At 53.3% G+C, this 27580-nt stretch overlaps 3 protein-coding genes across 8 annotated transcripts in view; 2 read left to right on the forward strand and 1 right to left on the reverse strand.

The window, feature by feature from the left end:
* ATF5 (activating transcription factor 5) lies at window positions 1-5918 on the reverse strand. Its single transcript, XM_045441823.1, has 3 exons — window positions 3775-5918; window positions 2153-2449; window positions 1-1208 (listed from the first exon to the last, which is right to left on the reverse strand). The coding sequence occupies exons 2-3, from the start codon at window positions 2328-2330 to the stop codon at window positions 544-546; spliced, it is 843 nt and encodes a 280-aa protein (XP_045297779.1). The 5' UTR covers window positions 2331-2449; window positions 3775-5918; the 3' UTR covers window positions 1-543.
* NUP62 (nucleoporin 62) lies at window positions 3107-27219 on the forward strand. 2 transcript variants are annotated; one of them, XM_045441820.1, is made up of 2 exons: window positions 3107-3212; window positions 24427-27219. In XM_045441820.1, the coding sequence occupies exon 2, from the start codon at window positions 24491-24493 to the stop codon at window positions 26069-26071; it is 1581 nt and encodes a 526-aa protein (XP_045297776.1). In that variant the 5' UTR covers window positions 3107-3212; window positions 24427-24490; the 3' UTR covers window positions 26072-27219. The 2 variants fall into 2 exon arrangements, with proteins under 2 accessions (XP_045297776.1, XP_045297775.1); XM_045441819.1 differs by lacking the exon at window positions 3107-3212 and adding an exon at window positions 3740-3852.
* IL4I1 (interleukin 4 induced 1) overlaps window positions 3129-27580 on the forward strand; it is a 36843-nt gene continuing 12391 nt past the window's right edge. For 4 of the 5 annotated variants that reach the window (XM_045441811.1, XM_045441814.1, XM_045441810.1 and 1 more), the window contains exon 1: window positions 3752-3852. The gene's annotated coding sequence lies outside the window, so the exon portion shown is untranslated. Of the gene's footprint in view, window positions 3213-3751; window positions 3853-27580 lie in introns of those variants that run through there. The other variant, XM_045441813.1, reaches the window with a different exon arrangement.

Below are 27580 nucleotides of genomic sequence, written 5' to 3' on the forward strand. Positions count from 1 at the left end.
GAGCTAAAATGAACACCCAGTCCCAACTATGGCCGTTCCCCCGCCCTGCCCACCTCCCCGGCTACCTGCATATTCACCTGCTCTGTGAACTTGGCCACCTTTTGGCTTCCCGCCCAAATATGTTTCCCTAAGGTCACTTGGCTTGCTTTTTTGGTTATATTATTATACAGGGGCCATTCTTAAGACCCTCCCTGGCTCACATCCCCAGGGGGCTCCCCTGTTTGTTCCACATTCATTCTGCATAGCTTCCTGGCCTCACTTCCCTGATTGAGAGACCAGGGTTGCAAGCTCCCCGTCTCTGGGCCCCCAGCCCCTCAGCTGTTACTTGAGAAGTGGAGATGCTGAGTAAGGCCAGACATTCCAGGATTCTGGGTGGGAGAAGGGGGGCAAATTCAGAAATGGGCGAGAGCAGTCAAAGATAAAAGGAGAGGGAGGGGGAGAAAGTCAGACAGAAAAGGGGATGGTGGGATCCTCCGACCCCAGCCCCAGAAATAGAGGTGAGCCAGAGATGAAGACCAGTGCCCCCTACAGCCCAAAGCCCCTCTAGCTGTTCCGGGTCCTCTGGCTCCGAGCCTTATACACCTCAATGAGCAGATCCTTGACATACTGGATCTCGCGCTCTACCGACTCAGCCCTCTCCCTCAACTCCCGGTTTCGAGCCTCCAGCCCCTGGCACTCGCCCTCCAGGGCCTCGCCCTCTGCCCGCTTCCTCTGGCGGTACCTCAGAGCTGCTGACTTGTTCTGGTCTCTCTTCTTTTGCTTGCGGTCCCCTCGGGTGGTGGTAGGATTCGGGTAGGGGGCCGGGCGAGAGGGTGGAGGAGGAGGTGGGGGGGCCTGCTGTGGTGGGGGCAGGGATGCCAACCCTGAGTCTCCTGGCCCGGCCTCACTGCGGCAGTAGATAGCCAGCAAGTCAAGGGTATCCAGAGCAGGGGGCTGGGGGAGGTCAAAGGTGGGGAGGGGGAGTGGAAGAGGGACGGAGGGCGCTGGTGGTGGCGGCTGAGGCAGGGGGGAGGATGGTGGGAGGAGTGGCGCATCAAGGAAGAAGTCTTCTATCTGTTCCAGCTCCTTCTTGAGGAGAGAGGCCATGGCCTCCAGGTCAGGTGGAGGTGGGGAGGGTGGGGGGAGGGCACCTGGGGGTAAGGGGGGCTCCAGGGGCAGGAGGGCTGTAAAGTCCACCCGCTCAGTCATCCAGTCAGAGAAGCCGTCACCTGGAGAATTGGAGGAGGGACATAAGTTTCCTTGAGTTCCCGGTCTCCTGCCTCACCTGGTGCTCATTCGCGTTGGCTTCATTCATCCCATTCACTGAGTGACACCACCTACGAGCCAATCGGTCAACCGACCAACCCGTGAGTCATCAGACCCCTCAACAAACCAGCCAACAAATCAAACATCTGACCAACCAGTTAACCAGCCAATCAACTACCCACCAGTTGGCCAACGAATCAACTAAGTGAATGAAGCAGTCAAGCAACCAGTCAACCTATTAAGCAGCCAATCAATGGATCAATCAAGCAACCAATGACCCAAACAACAAAACTCAACCAGCTAGATCTTCAACCATTCCCAAATAATCTTTACTAACTACCCTACGTCCATAGTTTCTGATTTACTCTCCATCCCTAAAGACAAACTAGGTCTCACACACACAACACACCCGTTTCATCTGTAATTCATTAATTATTGAGAACAAACCATGTGCCAAGCGTTTGGAAAACACTAATGAGTAAAATAACCCCTGCCCCAGGGCCTCTGCGTATGCCGTTTCCTCTACCTGAAAAGCTCTTCCTTTGGGTCTTTTCTTGGCTTATTCCTTCCCAGCCTTTAGGTCTCAGCCAAAATGTTACCTATATGTTTCCTGGCTACTCGCTGTAAACTAAGGCTGTGTTTTTATTTTTTTGGCTCAGCTACTGTTTCCCACTTATCCCAATATATCATCACTTAATTTGTCTTTTGTCTGCCTCCCCACTAGTGTGTGAGTTCTGGGAAGGCAGGGATTATGTTGGTCTTGTCTCAGCTGTATCCCCCAGCACCTAAAACATGACCTGGCTATTACAGGTACTCAGTAAATATTTCTTGAGTGAATAAATGAATTCTTCTCCCCTGTCCCCCATGTCCCAGCTTACCCCACCCTCCATTCTCCACCTGTCCTTACCTGCCAGGGGCTCTCCTCCCCCTGGGAGCCCACCCTCCAGGGCTCCCCCAAGGATTTCATAGGAGCCGAGGGGGGCAGGGGCCAGGGGGAGTTTCCCATAGTCTACGAGCCAGCCCAGACCGCTAGCTGGGAGCAGGGCCCTGTCCAGCTCCAGCCCCAGGGTCGCCAGGAGTGACATGGCTGCAGCACGGGCTCTGGGCACGGGTCGCAAAGAAGAAGGCTGAACCAACAGCTAGAAGGAGGCTCTGGAAGTTGCTCAGCGGGGCAAAGACAGGCACCAAGGTGAAAGTGGAAGACCTACATGTGAGACAAAAGTAGGCAGTGTCAGAGGCTATCCACAGCCAAAATCACAGGGAAACCAAGCCACACCCCCAAGTCCCCAGGGTCTTCCCTTCCCCCTTCCAACTAGGCTCGAGACTGCACCTTGCGCTCGCAGAATTCTAAACCAATGCTTTCTTTCCCCAAATCTCTGAGCCCCACCCACTCCCAAGGGAATTCTCTTTAGCCCTCACTTACTTTCCTTTAGAATATCCAAGCCCCACTCCTTCCAATATAGAAACTTAATAATGGTCTCCCAGGGGAATTTCCTTAAGCCCCTCCCAGCCCCCCCCCCGCAATTATTCAACTTCATAAAAAACTCAATCCCACAATTTTCTTCCAGCCACACCCCTTCTTTAGGCTCCACCCTATCCCTAGATGCAAGCTCGAATCGGTTCTCAGGGGAATTGCCCCAGCCCTGCCCCTTTGTCAACGTAGAACACCAAGTCCCACTCTTTCCTTTCAACTTTGCGGTGACCCCCTCTAGCCCCGCCCCCATATTTACCTTAACCCCACCCCTTCCCGACGATTCCCCCGAAGGCCCCGCTTTGTCTCCTATTGAAACCCCACCCCTCAGCGATGTTTGCTTAGCCCCGCCCCCTCTCACCACGGGCTCCCCAAGGCCCCACCCTTTGCAACCAAGGTGATCCTAGCTCCACCCCCTTCTTAACAGGTTGCCTCTAAGCCTCGCCTTACTAATCTAAATCAGTCCCCCTCCCCCGAGCGGGTGCCTGAGTCAAAGGTAAGTTGTGCTGTGCGCCTGAGCAACATGGAGCGGGAGAGTGGAGGGGCCGGCAGAGAACTGCTCCCCACCCCTGACCCTTTCACACGCGGCTCTCTAGCCGAGGGCCAAAGCGCATGCTCCGCCACCGAGCCAACTGCTCTTACGCCTGCGGGGGATCGGGGGGTCAGTGCGCATGTGCCGTTGCTTCCGTCCGCCCTTCACACAGAAATGCGGGCTCTGGTGGCTCGTGCACGTGAACAACCGCTCGCGGCCAGACTTGCTCAAGGAGATGGTGGGTGGGAGACAACGCGCCCTCTCTAGGGGCTAGTGCGCAGGCGCACCTGCACACAGGCCATCTTTAAACACCAACATTCTCAAGAACGCACCCTTCCCCCCATCGGCCCAAATGCGCATGCCTGGCCACGCGCCGACGGCGCGTCTTTTCTCTTCTGCGCTTGCGCGACCGTGATTCCTCACTCTCGTCTCCCCACCCCACCCCCACGAGACCTGGTCGAGAAGGCTGCGAGCTTCGAAAGGGCGGGAAAGGCGGTTGGAGAGGGAGGGGCGAGCGGTTACTCACTCCATGGCTGTGGAACAGAGAGGCGGCGGCGGCGGCCTCCGCTGAAGAAAGAAGGCGATAGCGAACAGCGCAAGCGCGGTGAGCGCAGAGACGGGCCGGGGCACGGAGGGGTCGCGGCTACAGAGCCATAGCCAGGGCTATGCGGGCGGAGATGGCGTCGCGGTAGTCTGAGGAGAGATTGTGATCTGAGGATGGGGAATGAGGCGGCCCCGGGGACTGGGGACAGATATACCGCGGGTGGCGCAGCACAGCCCGCCAGGATCCTTCCGCGCTCCGCCCCACCCCACGAGGTCCCAACCGGGGGGCGGGCCTGGTCCCTACCTCTCGGGGATCCTGGGATCCAGTCCTCTCCTCCTCCCGACCCCTAGAGTTCGACCTTTCCCTTCCTCCTATTTGGGGATCCACCTTCCTCATCTTTCCTACCCCGGGGGTTCCGAGCCTCCCTTTCCTCTGACTCTGGGATCCAGCCGCCCCCCGCGATTTTCTGGATTCGGTCCCCTTCCCCCCCCTCCGAGCTGCACCAGTTCACTTTTCCCCCTGCTTCCCGAATTTCCGGCCAGCCACATGCTAGTGTCCTCATCCCCCAACTGCCCCACGCTAAGAAACCTTTTTGTGGGTTAGAGTCTGGCGTGAGTCACGATGAGATCGCGCGCCTTTCAAATCTCAGACCTTCGAGGGTGGCAAGTGACAAGGTCTCTAGTCTCGTAGATTGGGGACTAACTACCTGTAATGAGGAGGATTAATAAATCAGGTATACCTGGTGAGGTTGTTTGTGAGAATCAAATAGGTCGATGCCTGTGAAACCGAGAGCCGGGCTCTTATGTACCTGTTCAGCGTATTTTATTTTATTTTTCAACGTTTTTTATTTTCATTTTTATTTTTCAACATATTTTATTTTTAATAGGAACCCTTACCCCTTCCTCCCGCTCTGGCAAAAGCCCCGGACATTTGAACATCCAGCATGTGCTAGTAGGTCACTCCTTCAAGGTCTCAGTAATTTCCAGCCATCCCCACCCTTCCCCATCGTAGATGATGGACGCTCAGCACATCCCTGTGTGGGGTGCAGAGAAGCCAGCATCATCACCGTAACTGCCTTTTCTCCATCCTCTTACTCTCCATCAGCTTATTTCTCCATCAGCTCTTATCCTCAGCACTTCTTTCAAAAGGTCCTCTGCTTCAGCTGTCCCCCAGCCCCCCCCCCCCATCAGTTTCCCAAACCTGCCGGAAATAGTGAGATTTGCACTTCCCTTTACTAAACAGAGGGGCTTCCTGGCCATTCCCTTCCTGTGCAGTAGGCCCTCCGCTAGCCCAGGTGGTTTTGGGTCTTTGCTTCAGAAACCCTTCCCCACTTTGCATCTGCCCACAGCAGGACACCTGGAGTTCAGCTTTCATCGCTTGTGAGGGTTATGAGATCCAAAGAAAGTGGGGGAACCCTGAACTTGAGAGGTATCTGGGAATGAAGACGTGCAGGCTTCTGTTACATGCAGGAAATCCTTCTTGGGATCGGACCACTTTCACTTAGGGCACTAGCTGTCCACTCTGCCAGTGTTTGAGGACTTGACTTACATGATTACCTGGGGAGCACAGAGTTGCAGTTAAGCACAGACTGTGGCGCTAGGTCGTTGGGTTCAAACCCTGACTCTACCCCACTTATTAGCTTATTGGCAATTTCGCTTACTTCCCTGTGCCTCAGTCTCCATTAATAGTACCAGAATAAAGTATGAAGTTTAGTTAATAGAAACATAGCAATATACATGGCAGTTTAGAGTGCCTACTTCTTGGGTGCCTGACTGGCTCAGTTAGTAGAGCATGCGACTTGATCTTGGGGCCGTGAGTTTGAGCCCCACATCAGGAGTAGAGTTTGCAAAACAATAGTGCCTACATCTTAGTACTGTTATGAGGATTAAGTAAATTCAGGTCAAGCACTTAGATTAGTGCCTGGCAAACAGGTGCTACATAAGTAGTGGTGGTGGTTGTGACTGAGGCAGCTGTGTTTTATCCCCACTGCTAAGCAGTAAGTGCTTTAAAAGATCTCCCAGCCTTTTAAGTGAGACTTAAGGACCGACCTTCCTTCTACTTCTCAGTATAGATATTTGAGCCATAGGTAGGATTAGGACGGACTGCTGGCAGAGAGTCGTGTCCCCCCCACTACCCACCAAAGTCTGAGTTTTTTTCTGAAAAGATATTCTATGATATACATGTGGACTAGATCTACAGAAAAGTCACAAAGGTAGTACAGAGAGTTTCCATATACCCCTCATCCAGTTTTCCCCCTCGTTGACATCTAACATTACTGTGGTACATGGGTCACAACTAAAGGACCCACACAGGTAAGGGGGTTTTAAAGGGCATGCTTTATTCTCATTTCACTAGTTGTTCTTAATGCTGTTTTTTTGTTCCAGATGCCATATCACATTTAGTCGTCATGTCTCCTTAGCCTCTGGTTTCTGCAGCAGTTTCTCAGACTTTCCTAGTCTTTTCATGATCTTGGCGGTTTTGAAGAGTTGGTCATTCTATAGAATATTCCTCAATTTGGTTTTGTCTCATAGACTGGGATTATGGGTTTTTGAGAGGGTGGCCAGGTAGGATATTTGTTAATTACTGGACATGAACTTGCTTAGTATGGGAATCATGTTGCCGGCTGCATGCCACATATGCTGACTGAAGAGACATTGGGGCAGGGACCCTGGTCCTCTTGTCCCAGCCCCTTGCAGCTTTTTCTCTCCCTAGCTGTTGGATCTCACCCAGTTCAGCCCTGGTGCCAGCTGTCCCATCAAAGCAGCTTGACTGATTCCTACTGAGTGGGTGCCAGTTCACACACTTAGCTCCCTAGCCCTTCCCGGTGTATTCTAATTTGTGACTGGTAGGTCATCCATGGCCACCTGTGAACCCCGGTCTTGGCACCCCAAGCCCTCTCCTGTACCTCCTCTTGACCCCAGTCCCTTCAACTCCTGAGCTGGGGCTGGGAGCATGGGCGGGGCTTCTGGGGACTCTTTTTCAGTGCGGAGGAGCCAGGCTTGGGGAGTGCAGTGGCCATTGCAGGCAGGTTGCATCACCCTGGCTCTTTGATGGGGAGGGGGAGTGGGGGGATTCTCTGGGGGCCCTGGCGCACCTGGCAACAGTTCCTGGTTAGCGAGGCCCTAGAGGCCTGGGTTGGGGAGGGGCCCCAGCGCTGCGAGGGAGGGAGAAGGAGAGCAGCCACCTATCCAGGATCCCAAGTGTCTGAGACCAGTGTTGAGAAGAGGCCTCAGCTCACAGGCCGACCTGCTGGTCCTGCAGGGGGCAAGACTGAGGCCCTGAGAGGTGAAGGGGGTTGTGCGCAGTCACACCGCTAGTTAGAGCCCAGGCCTCCACAATACCACATAGCTTTCAAGACCCCACGAGCCCCAGGGAGAGCTTGTCTTCTTTAGGCTCTGTGAGGTCCCTGACCCGCAGTCCAGGGCATAGCCTGCCGGGAGGCCGCCTCATCTAGACCTTCACCTCAGGTTTGCCGCTGCTCACGATTGCCAAATTCCATCGATTCCTACCTGTTCCTCCCCATCTTCCTGCCCTAGTGGAGGCCCTCCTCACCAGCCACCCCTCACTGTTTCCCAATCAAGGTGACTGGGCCTGGCATGATAGAAAAGGCACCCAGTTTGCATCAGACGGACCTAGATTCTCTCTGAAGAGGTGCTAGGGCAGGTACCGGGGTCATGCAGGCCCGGAAGGGGGCAGGAGTTGGAGGTGGGTGTCCTGGCAAACAAGGGCAGGAGGGCCAAGGCCAGCCCGGTTGGGGAAAGGGCGGTACAGGGGCCAGGCATGCAGAGCATAAGTCTGCCACGTGGCCTAGTAGCTCAGAGTCCTCGGGAGCCCTTCTGCTGCTCCTGTGGTGTCTCCCTCGGCAGAAGCAGCCAAGGCCCTTCAAGCCTGGGTAGGCCCCACGTGGCTGTACTGGCTCCGGCACCCTCGGTGCTCATCTTCTGTGTTTGTTTCCCGTGGCTGTTGCAACAGACCATCATAAACGCAGTGGCTCAGATCAACACACTTTCGTTCCCTTTCACTTCTGAAGACCGAAAGTCTACAATAGGTTTGCAGGGCCGTGTTCCTTCTGGAGGCTCAAGGGGAGAATCCATTTTCTTGCCTTTTCTAGAGGCGCCTGTGTTCCTCAGCTCATGGCCCTTCTCGCATCACTCTGACCTTTGCTTCTATCATCTCCTCTCCCATTTTCTCCTCTGATCCTCTTGCCCTCCCACTTCCATTACATTAGGGTTTGTGATTACATTAGGGCTCACCCAGATCATCCAGAATATCTGCATTCAAGATCCTCAGTTTAATCATATCTGCAGACTCCCTTTTTCCAGGTAGGGTAATCTGTTCCCAGGTTGTGGGGACTAGGATGTAGACCTCTTCGGAGAGCCATTATCCAGCCTATCACACCTCCCAAGGGAGCCTATTTTCTCATCTGGAAGATGAAAGCTAGGGCCAGCCCTAGGGTGCCCCCTCCTGTGCCCACAGGGACTGGCTATAGGAAGAGGACTGGGCAAACTGGAGGTAGTTGACAGCCTAGTGCCCAGAGCTCAAGATGCCATCACTTACTGCACTGTGGCCTCCAGCAAGATACCGGGCCCTTGTGTGCTGCAGTGGTCTCATCACTAAAGTAGGGACAATAACAGAACCCTCAGAGGGCAGTGGTGCAGACAGATAATCCACGAAAAGGCGTAGAACAGTTCCTGGCTCAACGAACAAGCCTCTCCTTAAACGCAAAGGGCCTGTGTTCAGGAGAGGCCAACAAAGCCCCTGGGAAACCCCAAAGGCACCTCAGGGGTGACCCCACCTTGCAGTGCAGAGCTGCTGATTTTATGAAGTTGGAAATCGAGCATTTCCTGTGAGATCCAAGTTTTGAAAGGTTGGCAAGTGATTGAGAGAAACTCCAGGGAACCATGAGTGTGGATGAGACTCAGGCTGTGGGTCCTCCCTGACCTTTGGTTCAGTGATTTCCCCTTCACCCTCAGATCTGTAATCCTCGCTGCCCAGAGCGGAGAACAAAAGGAACCAAGTACTTCCATTCCAGAGTTGCTGAAAGTTGAGACCACACCGCTCCCTGCTGAACTGATCAAGATTGAGGAAGAGCAGGGCCTTGCTCAGCCCCAGCCCCATGTAGAGTCGAGAGGACAGTGTTTGTGGGGAGCAGGGAAGGAGGCCTCTCAGGAATTGTCGTTGAGGGTCAAATGCCTGCTAAAGAGGGGCTGGTGTCTTACTCCCCCGTCTGTTCCTCATCTGTCCGCGCCTCATGCCAGAGGCTGCCAGGAGCACCTATAGTTGAACATTGGGTTTCTTGCCACCATTGGGTCCCTCGGGGCGTCTCAGTAAGTGGGTGTTATGGAGAGCTTCTTATGAGAGCTGGGTGGGGTTAGGTAGCTTTGGGAAGGGTTCGGGAAGCAGGCTTGGCTCTGGATTGGAGGCTGGGCAGCAGAGGCAAGTCCGGGACTGGGTATCTCCACTTCGTCTAGAGGCAGGAGGAGTGAGCCCAGCTAATGCTATGGTTAAGGTAAGAAGCTCCCGTCTGCTCTGAGCCAGGAAGGGGATTTGGGTCATTTTTGTGCTTTGGACAAGGTTTGTGCATCTGTCTGTGTTGAAATATGATTCCAGAATGGTCTTGTTCTGTCTCATCCACCACAGTCAGAGCAGCCCTGCCTGGTGTTCTCTGAAGTTCTGTCTGACGGGAGTGAGCCCGGGCCTGGCTTTCCCTTTTTCAAAGCAAACGTGCTCATCCTTCCAAATGGGGAAAGAGAGGTGGAGAGTCCCTGCCATGTGGTGGGTCACACATGCAGAGTCCCCACAGGGCTGCTTGAGCACAGAGGAATATAGCAGAACCTGAACCCAGCCAGCACTCGGGATGGCCAGTTGTGGTGGGAGCTGCGGGGAGCAAGAGACAGGCTGAGGCAGAGGCAGAGGACCACAACAGGAATGCCTCATAGGTCCCCATGAATGTGGGGACTGCCCGATGGAGAGCGCTGGGTCAGCGCCAGCAGAGCCCCGCTCTGAGTTCAAGAGCCCTTTGCCTTTCTCCTCTGCCAGCCCCCGCCCAGAGCAGGGACAGATTCCCGAGGTGGGGGCAGGAAAGAGCAGCTAATGCCCTTCTTAGCTTCTAGCCTTTGGGAGTCTAGCCTGTGGCTGGGGAGGTAGACAGCACTGAATTGGATTCAGAGTGAAACCTGAACAAGTCTGGAAGGTGATGGAGATGCCCCGGATGTCCTTAGAGAATGGGGAGTGCTAGAGATGGCACACGGTGTGGAAGGTGGACACGATGTCGCGTTGGAGAGGCTAGTGAGTGATTAGCAGCTCAGCTCTGGGATCAGATAGCCTGGGTCTGTCCTGACTACCTGTGTGACTTGGAGTAAGTTACTAAAGTTCTCTTGGCTTTAGCTTGCTCCTCTGTAAAATGGGGTTTTGAATAATTCCCACCTCATAAAGTTGGCAGTCGGTGCAGGTAAAGCACTGCCAACAGCCCAGCACGTACCAAATGTCCAGAAATATTAGCATGGTGATTGATACCCAGAGGCGGGTAGGTGTGATTGGTTTCTAGTTCTCAGAATCGAGGCCACCTTGCCCACCCCCCTCACTTCTGGTGGCTTTCACTTGGTTCCCAGAGAAACCATTTCCATGGCAACTGTCTCTACCACAACCTGGCCTGGGCCTTTTCCTCCCCAACCAGTGACATCACTGCCTCTCCCTCGAGATGCTGGTGTTGATTACAGGGATTGAGCTGGGGAGGGAGCACAAGTGTGTGCGGTTCTACACACACACACACACACACACACACACGGTGCTTAGAGTCCCTCTCCAAGTCTGAATGTCCTCTCTATGCCTAACTGCATGTCTCAAGGAGTCCCTGATAGCCTCACAGCTGAGGGCATTTCAGATCCTGTCTGGAAACTCCTCTGCCCAGTCCCTGCCCTCAAGGTAAAGTCAGGACTGAGTCTGGCCACTGCCTACTTCTGCAGGCTCACTTCTGCCCTCCTAACCCCTTCCTGGCATCTCCTACCTATTGGTTAGTTTATTGGCTTTTATTGAGGTATTGTATAATGCACATCCATTTATTAAAGTGAACAATTCAGTGGTTTTTAGTACATTCACAGAGTTGTCCAGTCATCACTATAATCTAATTTTCAAACATTTTCATCATCTACCCCCAAAACCCCATATCCATTCATTAGTAGTCTCTCCCCATTCCCCCATCTCTCAACCCTAGGCAGCCACTGACCTGTCTCTACATTTGCCTTTCTGGACATTTCATTGGAATGGAATCATGTCATAGAAGGTCCTTTGGCTTTCAAGGTCTATCTGTTTTGTAACATATATTAATACTTCATTGCTTATAAAGGCTGAATAACATTCCATTTTATGGATATACCACATTTTGTCCATTCATCAGTTGGTGGACATTTGGGTTGTTTCAACTTCTTGGCTATTACAAATAATGCATGTACAAGTTTGGGGTGGACATATGTGTTCATTTCTCCTGGGAGATACTTAGGAATGGGATTGCTGGATTATAGGGCAACTCAGTGTTTAACCTTTTGAGGAATTGCCAGACTCTTGCACAGTGGCTGGGCCATTTTATATTCCCTAGCAGTGAACGAGGGTTCCAGTTTTTCTACATCCTCGCTAACACTCCTTGTCCATGTTTATTACCATCCTATGGGGTGTGACCTGGTATCTTCATTGTGTTGTGATTTGCATTCCCCGGTGGCCAATGATGATGAACATCTTTTCCTATGCTTATTGGCCATTTGTGTATTTTCTCTGACAATCTTGTGGTTTTAACATAGGGTGTTTAACGCTGTTCCATAAGGCAGCAGGCCCTTGCCTGTCCAACCATTTGCCTGGAATGAGGTATGGATCTAACCCCTCCCTACCCTAACTCTTCCATGTTCCTCAAAACTATGCTTAAATATCCTTTTTCTTCTCTAGGAGGGTTTCCCTGGCCCTCCCCTTACCCATCCCCCAGGTGAAGGTAGTCGTCATCTCCCCTAGGTTTCCAGTAGGTTCTAAGTCTTTTATTTTTTGCGGGGATCAGGGGGACACAGGATCCAACGCGGCCTCTGTGTGGACAGCAGAGAGCCTGATGTAGAGATTGAACCCATGAACCATGAGATCATGACCTGAGCCGAAGGCAGACGCTTAACTGACTGAACCATCCAGGCACCCCTTTAAATTAAAAAAAAAATTTTTTTAATACTCATTTTTGAGAGAGAGACAGAATATGAGTCTGGGAGGAGCAGAGAAGGGGGGTGGGCACAGAATCCAAAGCAGGCTCCAGGCTCTGAGCTATTAGCACAGAGCCCAGTGTAGGGCTTGAACACACAAACTGTGAGATCATGACCTGAGCTGAAGTCGGACACTTAACTGACTGAGCCACCCAGGTGCCCCTAATTTTTTTTTTTTTTTTTTAATGTTTGTTTACTTTGAGAGAAAAAGCAAGTGAGAATCCCAAGGAGACTCTGCACTGTTAGTAGAGAGCCCAACCCAGGGCTCCATCTCATGAACTGTGAGCCACCCAGGTGCCCCAAGACCTTACTATATTCATCTTGACTTTGAAGTTCATGTTGACATTGGGCAAGTTACTTAACTCTAAAAGGGAAATAGTAATGGTACCTGTCTCATGGTTGGAGTTCGTATACAAAAAGCACCTGGCATAAAGAAACTCCTGGATGCCATTGACATCCATTTAGTGCCTTTGACAGCCATTTGGTGAGTGCCTGCGATGGCCAGCAACCATTACTAACTGGGAATACAGCAGTGGAAGTCACAGACAAAAATGCTGCCCCTCATGTAGCCGACATCCTAATGGAGAGACAATAAATGAGATCCGTGAGGTCAGTATATTATTTCAGATGGTGCTAAGTCCTAAGGATAGCCAGGGAAAACCTCACTGAGTAGGTGAGCAAAGGCTGAAGAAAGTAAAGGAGTGAACCCTGGGGACACTTAAGGGAGAACATTTCAGGAGAAGGGACCAGCAAGTGCAAAGGCCCTGAGGCAGGAGTACTTTAGGCCTCAAGAACAGGTGGGGCTGGAGTGCAATAACGGGAGGCAATGAGAGTACCTTTTGGCTGTTGGGACTAGTGCTCCTGTGAATATTTGTGTATAAGTTTTTGAGTATCTGTTTTCCATTCTGGTAATTTTTTTATTCATATTTAAATATCACTCTGGGTTTCATGAAAATGGTAGCCATACCATATATTACTGTCTTTGTTTGCCCAGCACAGGGTCTGTCCTGTTCTACATCTTAGTGGACTTAGTGCCAACACATGCTGGCATATAATGAGTGCTGAATGGTGCTTTTTTTTTTTTTTTTTAAAGTTTATTTTGAAAGAGTGAGTGTGCTTGAGTGGGGGAGGGACAGAGAGATGGGGAGAGAGTGAATCCCAAGCAGGCTCCGTGCTGTCAGTGAAAAGCTTAATGCGGGGCTCGATGTCACAAACCATGAGATCGTGACTTGAGTCGAAACCAAGAGTCAGATGCTTATCGGATTGAGCCACCCAGGCGCCCCTGAATGGTTAGTGCTTTTATCGTTATTTTTTAGTAAATGCAGTTGGTACATCAGATGGGTGGGACTTTCCTAATCTCACGTGCTGGCAAGTTGTAGGGAAATGATTCTCTTTAGGAACCAGGATAAAAACAGGTATAGGCAGGTTGGAGGGCAATTTGGTCATCCCCAGTAAAACCAAACTGCAAGTGTCCACAGCCAGCAACTCTGCTTCTGGAGATCATCCTGGAGAAATGCACCTGTGCCAAAGGTGTGAATGAGCATGCTTGTTGCCATATTGTTCAGGAAAAGAGAAATCGGAGTCATTTCATTTCCTCAGGCTCTGAATGCACACACAAGTTTGCAGATAAAAGATATGCAACAGCTTTTAGCAGCGGCTACCTCACAGGTGTGGGCACCAGGGTGGAGGGTAGTGTTAAGAGAATCTTAGCTCTGTTGGTGATGTGCAAGACATTATTTTAAAGGAAGGACTGATGTATTAATTCTGTAGTTAAAATATGAATGTTAAAAATGCAGCTAGGGGCCCCTGGGTGGCTCAGTCGGTCAAGCATCTGACTTCAGCTCTGGTCATGATCTCACAGCTCATGAGTTTGAGCCCCACATCGGGCTCTCTTGTCGTCAGCATAGAGCCCACTTAGGAGTCTCTGTCCCCCCCCCCCCCCCCCCCCGCGCACATGCTCGTGTGTGTGCACTCTCTCTCAAAAATAAACATTTTTTTAATGCAGTTAGAAAAAAAATCTTTCAATAGAAGAGAAACAAAATATACTAAGAATTGTTCTAAAATCTTTCTTAAAATTGACTCTTCTTTTGTTTCCTGACTTCTTTTCCATGCATGTCTTAACCTGATTGGTTTTCCCTATGGGAAAACTGCTGTTTTTCCTGCCATGTGAGCTCCTTTGGATGTAGTTATGGGTGTTGGAGTAAAGGAGAATGTAACTGCTAATTAGGTGGCTAGTGCTCCCTTAGGGTAAAACTAGTATTTTCAGGGGAAGGAAGGGAGGAGAGAGGAGGTTGGGAATATCGAATCCAAGGAGCATTTAGGTACCAGCTGGAGGCAGCCCACAGGAGCAGGCAGCTGAGGCAGGATGTCGTTGCCTCGGCCAAGGTGGTTCCCCTCTGAGAGCCTGTTTCTTCCTCTCTCCAGCGAGGATAATAAGCCTGCTTAAGAGGAATCCTAAAATCTAGTAAGTGAAAAATGAACAGCGCGTCCGGCACATGACATTTTGTGTGCGAAGGGGTAGAGAGCTCACTGCATTTGCTTAAATGAATCAGAAGTCTGACAAGGGGCACAGGAGACCTAGCCGCGTTTCTTCAGGGAGGAGAGCTGGTGGCTGTGGGGACAGGGGAAGACGGAGACCAGGGTATTATTTCCCTTTCGAATGTAGAACCACGTGAACAGACTGCTTGCAAAAAGAATTTTAAAAATTTCTAAAACAGCCACCACGTCAGTGGGTAGAGAAATGGCACATGTGTGACAAAGCTTCCGTAGCAGTTAGCATGCAGGGACATTTAGGGACCTGGTCAGGGCACTCCGCCTGGGAGAAGGAAGAGACAGGCAGCAGTGAGACAAGCAGTGAGGCTTTCCACCGCTCCTCCCCCTGAAGAGCAAACAGAGGGACAGACACGCCTTCTGCTTGTCATCTCCTCACAGGTGTCTAATATTTAACACAAGTTCGATACACCTGGGGGTGGAAGGGCCTCGAGTGTGCTGGTCCTCAGGGAGGGGTGGGCTGGAGGAAGTTAGGACCAGAATCCCAAGCGGCCTAAGGCGGTGAGAGGTGGGTGTCTATCCTGCCCTCTCTGTCGGGGACACCATGTACTGCGGAGAGAAAGGCCTCTAGGCAGTGGCGAGTACTGAGGTTTCCCTGCTGCCCATTTAGCTTAGGAAAGTATCCCTGCCCCTCCCAGAGGCTCCGTTTCCTGGTTTCCTGCAACGGGGGTTGGCCGTGCCCACCGGGCAGGGAGGTCGTGTGAGAGCCCACGAGTGACCCGGACCCCGACCGCCACCCTCCTTCCCAACCCCCCGCGGGGTGGGTGGGGGTCCTTCAAAACAAGATCCTGTGACACAGAGCCCTGCTGTGGCTTCATACTGCACCCCAGTCTGGCCGCACACCCCCTCACTGCTGCCTCTTCAGCCTGGAACAGTGGAGACTGTCTTGGTTACGGTCTGGTCAGCGAGCTGCTCTGTGCTTATCAGTTGATTTTCATTCCCGTAGGGTAGGCTCTGTGAACTCACCTGTTCCCTGTGGGTTAGAGGGGTTTTCTTTGACTCCGAGAGAGAGGGGAACCGATTCAAGAGAAGTTTAAGAAGCAGAGTTGGTGGACTTGGGGTGAGTGGCCGACGAACGCATGTTGGTGAGACAGCCCAGGGGAGACGGTTGTGGGGGCGGGGGCAGCAGAGTGGACGGGGAGTTCCTGCACTGACGCACTTGGCAAAGGCTCCAGCCGGCATTTGAGCCTCAGTGGGGACCAGATTTCCCTGGCTGCGCCGATGGGGGCCAAAGGTGAAGGTCCCTTCCGTCTCTCATTTTCCCCCTTTTCTCTCCTGCTCCCCTTGATTCTTCTCTGGTTTCTGTGCCTGTGATCACACTTCCTGCAAGTTCTTAAATTGCTAATTGTCTTCCTTTTCTTTTTCTTTCTTTCCTTCATTTTATTTTAAATCTCTCCACCCAGGAGATCCAGAGTCTCCCCATTAAATTGCTAATTTCTTGGGGGGAAAGGGTGGCTCCCACCCAGATGGCTCATCCTTGCTTCCTGGGCGCCACCTGGGCTTGGCGTTGTTGGCAGCGCCACCAGGTGGCTGTGGGCCGAAATGTCAGGAGCATCTGTTCCAGTTGCTCCCAGAATAATAAGAGAGTAGCTTTTCCTGGGCCCCAAGGGTGTACCGTGTGGTAAGTGCCTGACGTGGATCAGACAGTTTCATCTTCACAGAGACCACATGATTCATGAGCTGTAACCCCCATTTTTCACATGAGGAAACAGGCATGGCGGTGAGTTTAGAATCTAAGATCCCAGGGTTAGGAGTGGAGAAGCAGGGGCTCTGGCAGGTGGGCTGCAGAGCCTTGCCAGGTGACTCATGGAAAAGGACGAGCAAAGGCCCCTGTCCTCAGAGTGCACAGAAGTCCACGGTCTGGACATTTTTTTTTTTTAAGTTTGTTTATTTTAGAGAGACAGCGCGAGCAGGGGAGGGGCAGAGAGAGAGGGAGACACAGAATCCAAAGCAGGCTCCCGGCTCTGAGCTGTCAGCACGGAGCCCAGTCACTCGAACTCGCGAACCGCGAGATCATGACCTGAGCCGAAGTCGGACACTCAACCGACTGAGCCACCCGGGTGCCCCCACAGTCTGGACCTCTAATGACCCCTACTGACCTACTGCTTGCAGTCCCTCTCCTGGCCCATCAGTGGACTAGAAAACCCTGGACTCAATCCCAAGCCCCACCGAGGAGCCCTGGGAAATAGAGCCGTTTGGCTTGACTTATTGCTGCCCCAAATGAAATGGAGTAGAACCGGTGTAAAGGAGGGGACAGCCTCTGTCTCTACCCCAGTGGGGTGAGCCTGGTGTGGAAGGGTCGGTCACTTAAGCTTCTGAGGTGAGAAGACGAAGGCCAGCTTTAGGATCAGAAAAGGAAGCAGCATCATGGCTCTGTCTCTGCTAGATGGACTAGAGGCAGTCTGCCTCTGTGACCTGGCCCCCAGCTCCCCCTCCCCACTGCCTGCCACTCCCGCCACAGCTATAGAGAAGCTGCCTGTATGTGTGTCAGTCCTGCGGTGACATGTCTGCCCAGAGAACCTCACTCATCCTTCAAGACTTAATTCTGACCTCTCCTCCTCCCATGTTCCAGACAGAACAGCAGGACTTAGCTCCAGAAAGATCGGGATTCCCATCCTGGGACTGGTGTTTGCTGCTGTGTGACCTCGAAGAAGTCACATCACCTTTCTGATCCTGTTTCCCATCCAGAAAGGATTCGTTGGTCTGCTACCTAGTATTTCTGGCCCAGTACCATGACATAGGTGGCACTCTGTAAGTGGTAGTTCTGAGTTACCAGGTAGTCAGTCACAGTCACTTACGGAGCGCCTGCTGCATGCCGGCCACCGCTCCAGGTGCTGGGGATAACCACAGTGAACAAAAGTGAGAAATCCTGTGGGCGGACACCATCTCCATTATGAGCCCTCCTTGGTGCTCCCAGGCCACCTTTCCCTCCCTCTGTCACAGATGGCTTGTTGCTGGGTTTCATACACATCCGCACCGCTGATGAGGTTGCCCCAGCAGCAGAGGACATCCTGATTCTCAGAATCGCAGCTGCATGTTCTTTTCCCACCGGCTCCCCGGCTGCCGGGGCCCAGCGACTGCAGCAGCCTCTCGCCTTGGTCCTGATGCACAGAGGCAGACCTGCCCCGGCCCTGTCTCCTCTCGCTCTAGCCCTTTTCTCGACCCCCAACTCTAGGATGTGTTTCCCAGCCATGTATCTAGATTTAGGCCATCCTGTTCTCTCTCCCCTGTTCCTCTGTCCACTTCCTATTGCTGTCGTAACAAACGATCATAAACTTAATGGCTTAAAACAACACACGTTTATCCTCTTACAGTTCTAGAAGTCAGAAATCTGAAATGGGTCCACAGGATCTCATTCCTTCTGGAAACTCCGAGAGAACCCATCTTTTCTATCTTCTAGAGACCCCCTACATTCCTTGGTTTGTGGTCCAAGCCCTGTCTTCAGAGCCAGCAGCACAGCATCTCTCGGAATTTTCTTCCCATGGTCACATCTCCTGACTCTTCTGCCGCCTCCCATTCCACCTAAGGACCCTTGTGATTACATTCAGGGCCCATGCTGCCATCCAGGGTGATCTCCCCATCTCGAAATCCTTAATTTAATCACACACGCAAGGTCCTTTTTTGCCATGTGAGGTCTCCTATTTACAGGTTCTGGGGCTAGGGGGGTGGACACATATGAAGGCCATTATTCTATCACATAGACACTCCCCGCCTCCCCCCATTGCCTTCTCAATCCTTCCATTCCTTTCAGTCCAAGGCTGAGGTTTCCCCCTCCATATTCATTCCCAAACACCCCTGTTTCAGATAGAGGAAAGGGGCTGGGACAGGGAGGGAGAGAGTCCCAGGTGCAGGGACAGTGGCCCCTGCACCTTAACCACACTGGCTGCCTGTCGTCATGTCCCACCCAGGACTTCGTTGTGGCTCTTCCCTCGGTGTGACTCAGTCAACCCCTTTGCCCCCGTGCCGCCACCGTGTTCCCCTTTCCCTGCCCCACTTTCGCTTCCTCCATAGTGTTTAGCCTATTCTAGCATGCTGTATAATTCCTTTGTGAAGTTCGTTGTTCTCCTGTCTCCTTGGCTGGTATACAAGCCTCATGAGAGTAAGGAGCCTCTGTCTCAGTCACAGCCGTAATCCCAGGGCCTCGAACGGTGTCTGGACATAGCAGGTGCTCACAAATATTTGTTGTATGAGTGAATGTTGCACTGCAGAGAGTTTGCTTTGTCTCCGTTGTCATCCCTGTGCATAGAATGGGGCTGAGTAAGTAATAGAGTAAATAAATTAGATAATCTGAGTTGGGATTTGGAGTGGCAGAAGAACTGCACAGGTCAGGTTAGTGGACCTGAGTGAAGTTGGAGGTGGTGGCAGAGAACGGTGGTCTTCAAAGCCAGGGCGGGGGCTGGGGGTGGTCAGAATCTCAGACTCTCCTGGGCTGTGAAGGCGGACGGATGTGGTGTGAAAAACAAGGACAGATGCAGGGCAGGCCGCTCTGTCACCGACTCCCTCAGTGACTTCGAGGCAGCCCCTCCTCACTCCGGGCCCACTTGGGCGTCACATCTGTGGCCATCTAGCCCTCAGCACCTGGCCCAAGCACCGTCCGCTTCTCTTGTAGGGAAGTTTGCCCGTTTGGTGAAAGTGGAAAAGTCTTGAAATAGTGTATGTTTTTCACACACGTTTGTGAGAAACTCCCAAGGTCCTGGTCTTGGTTGACGTCCTCGTTAACTGAGACAGCCCCGCACAGCCATCACTCCATTTCTTTACATTTCCCAAACTGCGGTTCTCTCTCCTCTGTCCTCAGAGTCCTGGCTCTGGCTTCTGGCCTAGACCATCACCCCGGCCTCCTCCAGTCCGTTCCCCACACGTAGATCTGCCATGTTAGTCTCCCTACCCGTGAAGTGTCTCCCTGGCTGCCTCGAAACCAAGTTGGAGGCATCAGCATGTCATTTCTTGACCAACAGCTCCCGTCACGTGGTGCTATACACACACTGTGCACCCTGGTCCCCAAGACCACCCTTGTGTTCACTGATTAGTTAGAAGGACTCCTAAAACTCGGCAAACCTGTTAGATTTTGCCCCTGTCACGGCAAAAGAGAGATGAGAGTCAACAAAGGTAAAAGATGCACAGGGCAGAGTCTGGGAGAGACCAGGTGTGAGCTCCCGCTCGTCTCCCAGTGGAGCTGACCCGACAGCACCGCACTTGGTTCTCCAGGCACCGTTGTGTGACCACACACGTGGAGCGTTGCCCCCAGGGATGCTCCCCTGAACCCTGGTGCCAGGATCTTCACACAGGCACGGAGCATCTGTGTGACTGATCTTCGTCACTTGGTCTCTGGCCCCTGCCGAGGGCAGGCTGGCAGGATGCTCTGGGGGCTTGGAGGTTATCTCCCAGGAACCAGACACGGGCCAGTCTTTTCTTTGGATAATCCGGGCCTGCCGAGTCCACCCTTCACTGTGTGCACAGACACGCCTGCGGTTTCAGCCTCTCTGTGCCCGCGACCAAGCCCTTCTCCCCTCCCGCCTGGCCGATCCTGGCTGATCTCACATCTCCCCTCCACACTCAGTTCCAGGAGAGTGCTCCCCAGAGCCCAGGCCAGCGTGAGGACCTGTCCGTGCTCGTACAACACGTGACCCGGTCCTGTCCCTGCCTGGTGCCCTGGTACTGAAGGTCACGTTTGGCCACCTCAGGGACGAGGACCATGGCTTAAGTAACCTCTGGGCCTCACTCTCCTGGCTTAAGAAAGGGACCTGCTTTCAGGAGTAAATGAGCAATAATACATCTAAAGTGCAAAGCGTGGGGCCGAGTCGGTGTGTGTTTGCCACTGCGAGTAGCTCCTGGCTCCTGTAGAATCGGAAACACGTGAGGCATTTAATAAATGGTGAACCATGAAGCCACAAAAGCCCCCCACGGAAAATTGTTTTTCTTTTAGTTTTTTAACAGCTACAGAGACCTTTTTATAAATGCTCGTGTGGAAAAATTTAGCTGCAGCTTATTCATAGAAGTTCTGTGGGGCTGAGGTCTTGAGAACTGAGAAATGTAGGTGGTAGCTGTTCGGAGGCTGTTGGCCGCCAGTAACCCGAACGGACCTGGCTGGATGCGGCACTTGAGTAGGGAACTGGGCTCTCATGAAGAAGGGGTCCAGTGCGGGGCGCCGGCGGCCCTGGGGGCTCAGGTGTTGCTGTGGCGGGAGAGCTTTATAAAAATGCCACGGCCGGGGCGCCGCCCCCAAGAACCTGCCCCCAGAGGTGCTGATGGGCAGCCAGCCAAGGTCCCCAGGCTTAGACCAGGCAGCCCCGAGGTCCTCTCCTTAGAGGCGCGTGTCTATGCGGAACAGGAGAACGGAATGGCAGGCTCTGCCAGGAAGGCAGAGGGTGCAGTGGACATTGGAGAGGGGCAGCCGCCACAGGTTTCTTCAGACCTGGGCCACAAGAGGATCCCTGGAGACCCTTGCAGAAGTAAAACTGGTCCTGAAGAGGGAGAGGGGAAAGGAATCGGGACTTGGGGATGCCTTCCCTGGGCCAGGCACTTGGCTTCTCAGTTGTGACCTTGTTCTTCACGGTGGGAGGGGATTGTCCTCCTTACAGAGGGAGGCACTGAGGCTTGGAGAGGCTCAGGAATAACTTGGCCCGGGCCCCACGGCTAGCAGCAGAAGCATAGTTCAAACACAGGTCTTGAAGTCTGAAGAACCAACCTCGTGCCTCAGGACAGGGAGCTGTCTTGCCTCCGAACTACCTTTGCTGTCTTGGATGAAAGGGAAGTAAGAAACGCGGGTATTGGATGGAGGCTGGGGTGCAGAATAGCGTCCGTGCCCCAAAGCAGGGCTGCTTGCCCTGTGACCAGGTGCACCTGTTTGACAGGGTAGAACTAAAGAGGGGTTTACAGCCCAAGGCCAGGGTTCAGGGCCCACTGTGGGATAAGAATGGACAAGTTACTTCCATCTGAGCCTCTCTTTTCCCATCTGTGCCGGGGGACAGTCATCCCGACCTCTCTATAGGATCGGTGTGAAATTAGCTGGGGGTCTGGCTAGGGAGAGTGTACGTAGCACGGTGCCGGGCACACCTGGCTGCCTGGAAATCCCCCTGGGGTCTACATCTCATGGCAGCCTACCATGAATTCGCGTTAAACTTGAGGTCGGCCTCAACCCCCACGTTTCTCTCAGAAGAACTTCTTTACAGCTGGGTGTTTGCGGCCCCTCCTGGGCTCCTTTTCTTCTTTCCTCACCAGCTTCCAGAGGCTGTCCCCAAAGTAAAACTTTCAAGCGTGTGCCTGCGCATGGCAGCAGTGATAACGAGCACCCTAACTCGCATCCCACGGATGCTGGCCTCGCTTCAGCCCAGTAGCTGCCGCCCCACTTTCCTGATAAGGGAACTGAGTCTCAGAGAGGTTTCCTGTCCCTTGTTTGAAACCGGAGCCCTAGGGAGCCACTAGGTCCTACCTCAGGTCTGTCAGATATTTTATGCTTTCCAACCGTGTTCTTTCCCCATGGCTGCTCTCACAAATTTACAGCAGCTTCGTGGCTTAAAATGACAGATTTATTTTCTTCCAGTTCAGGAGGTCAAAGTCCGAATTCAGTCTCAAAAGGGCTAAAAGCAGGGTGTCAGCAGGGCACCTGCTGTCACCTTTTTCTAGCTTCTAGAGGCCTGTGTGTTCCCATGCTTGGGGCACTTCCTCTGCATCTCAAAACCATTAATTTAATCACACCTGGAAATTCCTTTTGCCGCAACAGCAGCATATTCCCAGGTTCCAGAGATTCGGGTGTGGGCATCTTCAGGGGGACCACATGGTTAATACTTCCCATACTGACTCCACTGGAAACTATTTAGGGCTCCCACCACCTTCAGGGTCAGCTCCACCTCCCCACCTCGGTCTGGCCCCACCCCAACCCCAGTCACCTTTGAGGCAGGGCCAGCCTAGGGGAGGCTTGTTTAATTCAGTAACTCCATCTGTCCTACTTGAGTTGTGATTTTAAAACCTGGCTGCATAAGTTCACTGGTTTCTCAGACTGAATCCACACCCTATAATTGGAGCCTCTTTGAAACACCAGGCTTATAGATTATGTCCCTCCATTGTATGGACAGAACAAACATCAAAGTAGAAAGGAGATGATGTAGTCCCACCACCCAAAGATGGGCCCTGTCCACGTCGGTGTGTCTCCTTCCTGTGCTCCTTTTTTTTTTTTCTTCTTTTAATTTTTATTTTAAAAATTTTTTTTAATGTTTATTTATTTCAAGAGAGAGAAAGAGACACAGAATCTGAAGCAGGCTCCAGGCTCTGAGCCATCAGCACTGAGCCCAACGCGGGGCTCGAATTCATGAGCCATGAGATCATGACCTGAGCCGAAGTCAGACGCTCAACTGACTGAGCCACCCAGGCACCCCTCAAATTTTTATTTAAATTCTAGTTTGGTTAACATACATACAGTGTAACATTGGTTTCAGGAGTAGAATTTAGTGACTCAACACTTACCTGTAACCCCCAGTGCTGATCCTAACAAGTTCCCTCCTTAATGCCCATCAGCCATTTAGCCCTTCCCGCCCTCCTTGAAAGTTCTGTTTTCCACAGCTGAGATCACACTGCACTAGTGATGTGCATTCTGCCCAGGTCCCTTTGTTGTCACTTCTTACATTTCTTGTGTGTCATAAGAGTCTGTCAGTAGGTGTAACGCAGCTCTTCCCTTACACTGAAAACTTAATCCCCTCGCTTGGTGTGAGAAAGTGCCCTGTTGTCCGGGACCCATTCTGGGCCAGTAGAAGTCAGCAAACAGGCCCGTGGCCTGGGGTCAGCTCCTGGCTCTACCCCTTGCTGGCTGGGAGATCCTGGGCAAGTCACCGCAGCCCTCTGAGCCCCACTGTCCTCACCCCACTGTCTCGAGGACAGAATCCCTTGTCTCCAGGTATTAGTGAGGGTGAGCGTCTGTGAGCAGCCCCTGCGTCAGCTAACAGGTGACTCTGCTTGGGTCTTTTTCAGTCAGAAATCGTAGAAATCTAGTCGGCTTAGACTGAACAGGGTTGTGCTGGCTCATGGAGCTTCTAAGGAAGATGGGGTGGGGCCTCTGAGTGCGTGTAGATCCTCTGGGCACATGATCACTTTCTCCCTCTCCCCACTGTCACTCTCTCTGGTGGCAGCTGGGCTGCAGATGGCCGGAAAGGAGGGGGTGCCCCGCATGTGCATCCTCTGTGCCCTACACCTGCAGGTGAAGGCCACCTCCTCTTGAGTGCCTGGAGAGCAGTCCCAGGGGAGGTCTGAGTTAGCCGACTGGGGTCTCCTGTCCGCCCCTGAGTTAGAAGGAGGGCAGAGGGATGCGCCAACACTCCCTCCATCCTCCTAACAGGTCAGGGGTGTGCACGGATGGGACCTTCGCCACCTCAGGCCCTGCCGTGCAGCTCAGCTTTCTGGGGCCTTCTGTGAGTCCAGAAGGGCAGTCAGCGCGGCACTCGGCCAGATCAGCCCAGCGCCCACCACCTCCCACCTGTGGTTGGCACGGCATCCTGGGCAGCCGGTCCTCCAGGTGTTATTTTGTGTGCCCTCCTCGGGGCTGAGGTCAGCTCAGGTGCCTGCTCTTTGGCCTTCTCTTCCACAGCAGCAGATACTCCTGCTTGTGCTGAACCTGGCTGCGCACGGCCCAAGCACATCTAGCCCCGAGCACCTGACCCCCAGGGCACCGGCTTATGCTTCCGAATCTTTCTTTGCTAGTTTAACAGGGCCTGTCTGGGCTGTAGCAGGGAGCAGGGTGGCGAGCACGTATTATAATTATGCAAAGTCCCGCCACCCTCCACACGCTCCATCATGCCGTTGAGGTTGCCTTTCCCAAACTGCCATCTGATCATGTGACTTACTGTGCTTTGAAAATCTTCCCAAGGTTGCAGACACCGAGGGATTTGCTCTGGGAGTCAGAGTAGCCGCTGCCGCCGGAATCTGGAGCCATGAGCGGGTTTAATTTTGGAGGCACTGGGGCCCCCACAGGCGGGTTCACGTTTGGCACCGCAAAGACGGCAACAACCACGCCTGCTACCGGCTTCTCTTTCTCTACGTCTGGCACTGGCGGGTTTAACTTTGGGACTCCCTCCCAGCCAGCTGCAAGCACCCCTTCTACTGGCCTGTTCTCGCTCACCACCCAAGCTCCAGCGACACAGACCCCAGGGTTCAGTTTTGGAACCACAACTCCTGCTACGGGAGGAACGGGATTCTCCTTAGGGATCAGCGCTCCGAAGCTAAACCTGAGCAATGCAGCCGCCACCCCAGCCACTGCTCACCCTGGCGGCTTTGGGCTCGGCGGCAGCACCCTCACCAACGCCATCTCAAGCACTGTGACCTCCAGCCAGAGCACAGCACCCGCTGGCTTTGTGTTCGGCTCCACCACCACCTCTGCCGCTCCGTCCACCACACCGGGGGGATTCTCGTTCACAGGCGGAAGCACGTCCCAGAGCGGGACCTCCGGTTTCAATATTGGCTCCGTGGGGAGTTTGGCCCAGCCCACGGCACTGGGCGGACTGCCCTTCACTCCCGCCACTCCGGCAACCACTGGAGCAGGAGCCACTCAGCCAGCTGCTCCTGCACCCTCCACAGCCACCACCAGTGCCGGGCCCACGCTGTTCGCCTCGCTAGCGACCGCTCCAGCCGCCTCCACCACCACCGGGCTTTCCCTTTGTACCCCGTCGACCACAGCTGCGGCACCCGGGGCCGGAACGCTGGGCTTCAGCTTAAAGGCCCCTGGGGCGGCTTCTACCTCCTCCACGACAACATCCACTGCCACTGCCACCACTGCCACAGCCACCACCACGGCGGCCACCACCACCGCCAGCTTTGCCTTGAATCTGAAGCCACTGGCACCGGCCGGGATCGCCAGCAACGCACCCGCTGCCGCGACCGTGCCTCCTGGCTCCGGTGCACCCACGGGGGCGTCCGCCAGTCCCGTGATGACCTACGCCCAGCTGGAGAGTCTGATCAACAAGTGGAGCCTGGAGCTGGAGGACCAGGAGCGGCACTTTTTGCAGCAGGCCACACAGGTCAACGCCTGGGACCGCACGCTGATCGAGAATGGGGAGAAGATCACTACCCTCCACCGCGAGGTGGAGAAAGTGAAGCTGGACCAGAAGAGGCTGGACCAAGAGCTCGACTTCATCCTGTCTCAGCAGAAGGAGCTGGAAGACCTGCTGAGCCCGCTGGAGGAGTCAGTCAAGGAGCAGAGCGGGACCGTCTACCTGCAGCACGCCGACGAGGAGCGCGAGAAAACCTACAAGCTCGCCGAGAACATCGACGCACAGCTGAAGCGCATGGCCCAAGACCTCAAGGACATCATCGAGCACCTGAACACGTCTGGAGGTCCCGCCGACACCAGCGACCCCCTGCAGCAGATCTGCAAGATCCTCAACGCGCACATGGACTCGCTGCAGTGGATCGACCAGAACTCGGCGCTGCTGCAGAGGAAGGTGGAGGAGGTGACCAAGGTGTGCGAGGGGCGTCGCAAAGAGCAGGAGCGCAGCTTCCGGATCACGTTCGACTGAGCTGCCGGCCGTCTTCAGGGCCCGTGGGTTCCGAGGGTGTTGGGGGCAGTGGGCGCCGCGTAATGATTGTCTGGTTTTTGGTTGCAGTGAATACTTGTTTGCTCCTTTCTTCCAAACGACTGTGCTGTTGAGAACAGTTCTGTGGTCTGGCATTTTGCATTAGTAAAAAGAGAAATATTCCAAGCACTCTGGCCCTGACAGCAGCCTAGTGGGTGTGGTTTCTTTTGTGTATCTTTTGCGTATCCCAGACCCCATCACCTACAACAGCACCCTCCCCATCCTTCTTGGCTCCAGCCAGGTGCTGGAGAAGTGCTGATTCGCACAAACACCATCCGTCTCCCAGCCAGGGTCCGCTAAGCCGCCACTTGTCCAACACATAGTCGTAGGTGCAGTGAAAAGTCTCCGTCTTCGAGGAGACAGCATCCTCGTATGAGGTGTGTGCGTGTGGAAATTCACCACCAGTGCAAAGAAGGGACTTGTGAATAGAACCGACCGTGGGATGTAGAATTTCAAAGGAGGAAGGACGGGTCAGATGAGGGACTTAAATGAGGTGTTGAGAAAAGGGTCAGACTCGAACCGGGAGGTCTTCACTTTGCCTGGCTGACATGCCTCCTGATTGTCCAGGTCTCCTTATCTTAGGCCTCACCTCCTCCAGGAAGCCCTCTCTGGCCACCCCAAAAGCTGGGTCAGATGGCTGTCCTGTGGTCCCTGCACCACACTGAGCTCGCACCTTTGATAACACTCGCCACACGATCTTAGGCCAACCGGTTACGTCACTGCCTCACCATAAGAGTGTGAGCCCCTGCGGGCAAGGAGCGTTCCTTATTCCCTTTTGTGACCTCAGCACCATCCCTCACATTTGCGAATGAATGAACAACAGAGATGAAAAAACAGCATAAAATGTTCATCCACAAAATGGCCTGCTGAAATGGCCATGGGTGCCAGAGGCGGCCACAGACTTGGTTCTGAACTTGACCAACGCTAGAGCAAACCTAGTTAGTTACAGTGAGATCCAGTGTCCAGAAGAACAGAAGGCAACCAGTTGTATCCCAAGTGTCTTTTGTATTTGTCTTTACAGTTCGCTGCACTGTCTGAAATACCTGTGACTGTATGTTGCTTTCCTAAATAAAATTTATTGTGGAACAAAAGAGATGCCAGTAACGTGGATAACTTAGAAGGCTGGGTAAAAAGAGCAGGTTCCAGGTAAAAACCGCATGAAGTGGCCGTTTGTCTGGAACTCAGAAACCAGCAGAACTAGACGACGCATTTAGGCCCGCCTCTGTGCCAAAACGCAAGTGGTATGTTCCTCTGGTGCTGACGGCAGAGGAGGGACACATGGGAGAGTGTGTGCAGGTGACGTTCTAGGTTATATCTTAGATACACATCAACGTCCAGTCCTTTGCCATCGTCCTGAAGGCGGTAGCTCCGCAGCAGCGGGTACCATGGGCAGCCGTCCCTCTCCATTACCTGGGGCTAGCTGGAGGGTGCTCATTGTGCTTCAGAGGTGGA

This window comes from Leopardus geoffroyi, chromosome E2, assembly GCF_018350155.1.
Source record: "Leopardus geoffroyi isolate Oge1 chromosome E2, O.geoffroyi_Oge1_pat1.0, whole genome shotgun sequence".
Lineage (NCBI taxonomy): Eukaryota > Metazoa > Chordata > Mammalia > Carnivora > Felidae > Leopardus > Leopardus geoffroyi.

Excerpts from the sequence above, each read along its gene's own strand:
- ATF5 (XM_045441823.1), bottom strand. The coding sequence starts at position 2,330 with ATGTCACTCCTGGCGACCCTGGGGCTGGAGCTGGACAGGGCCCTGCTC. Across the intron at positions 1,209-2,152 it reads GGGAGGAGAGCCCCTGGCAG|GTGACGGCTTCTCTGACTGG; the intron begins GTAAGGACAGGT and ends CCAATTCTCCAG.
- NUP62 (XM_045441820.1), top strand. The coding sequence starts at position 24,491 with ATGAGCGGGTTTAATTTTGGAGGCACTGGGGCCCCCACAGGCGGGTTC.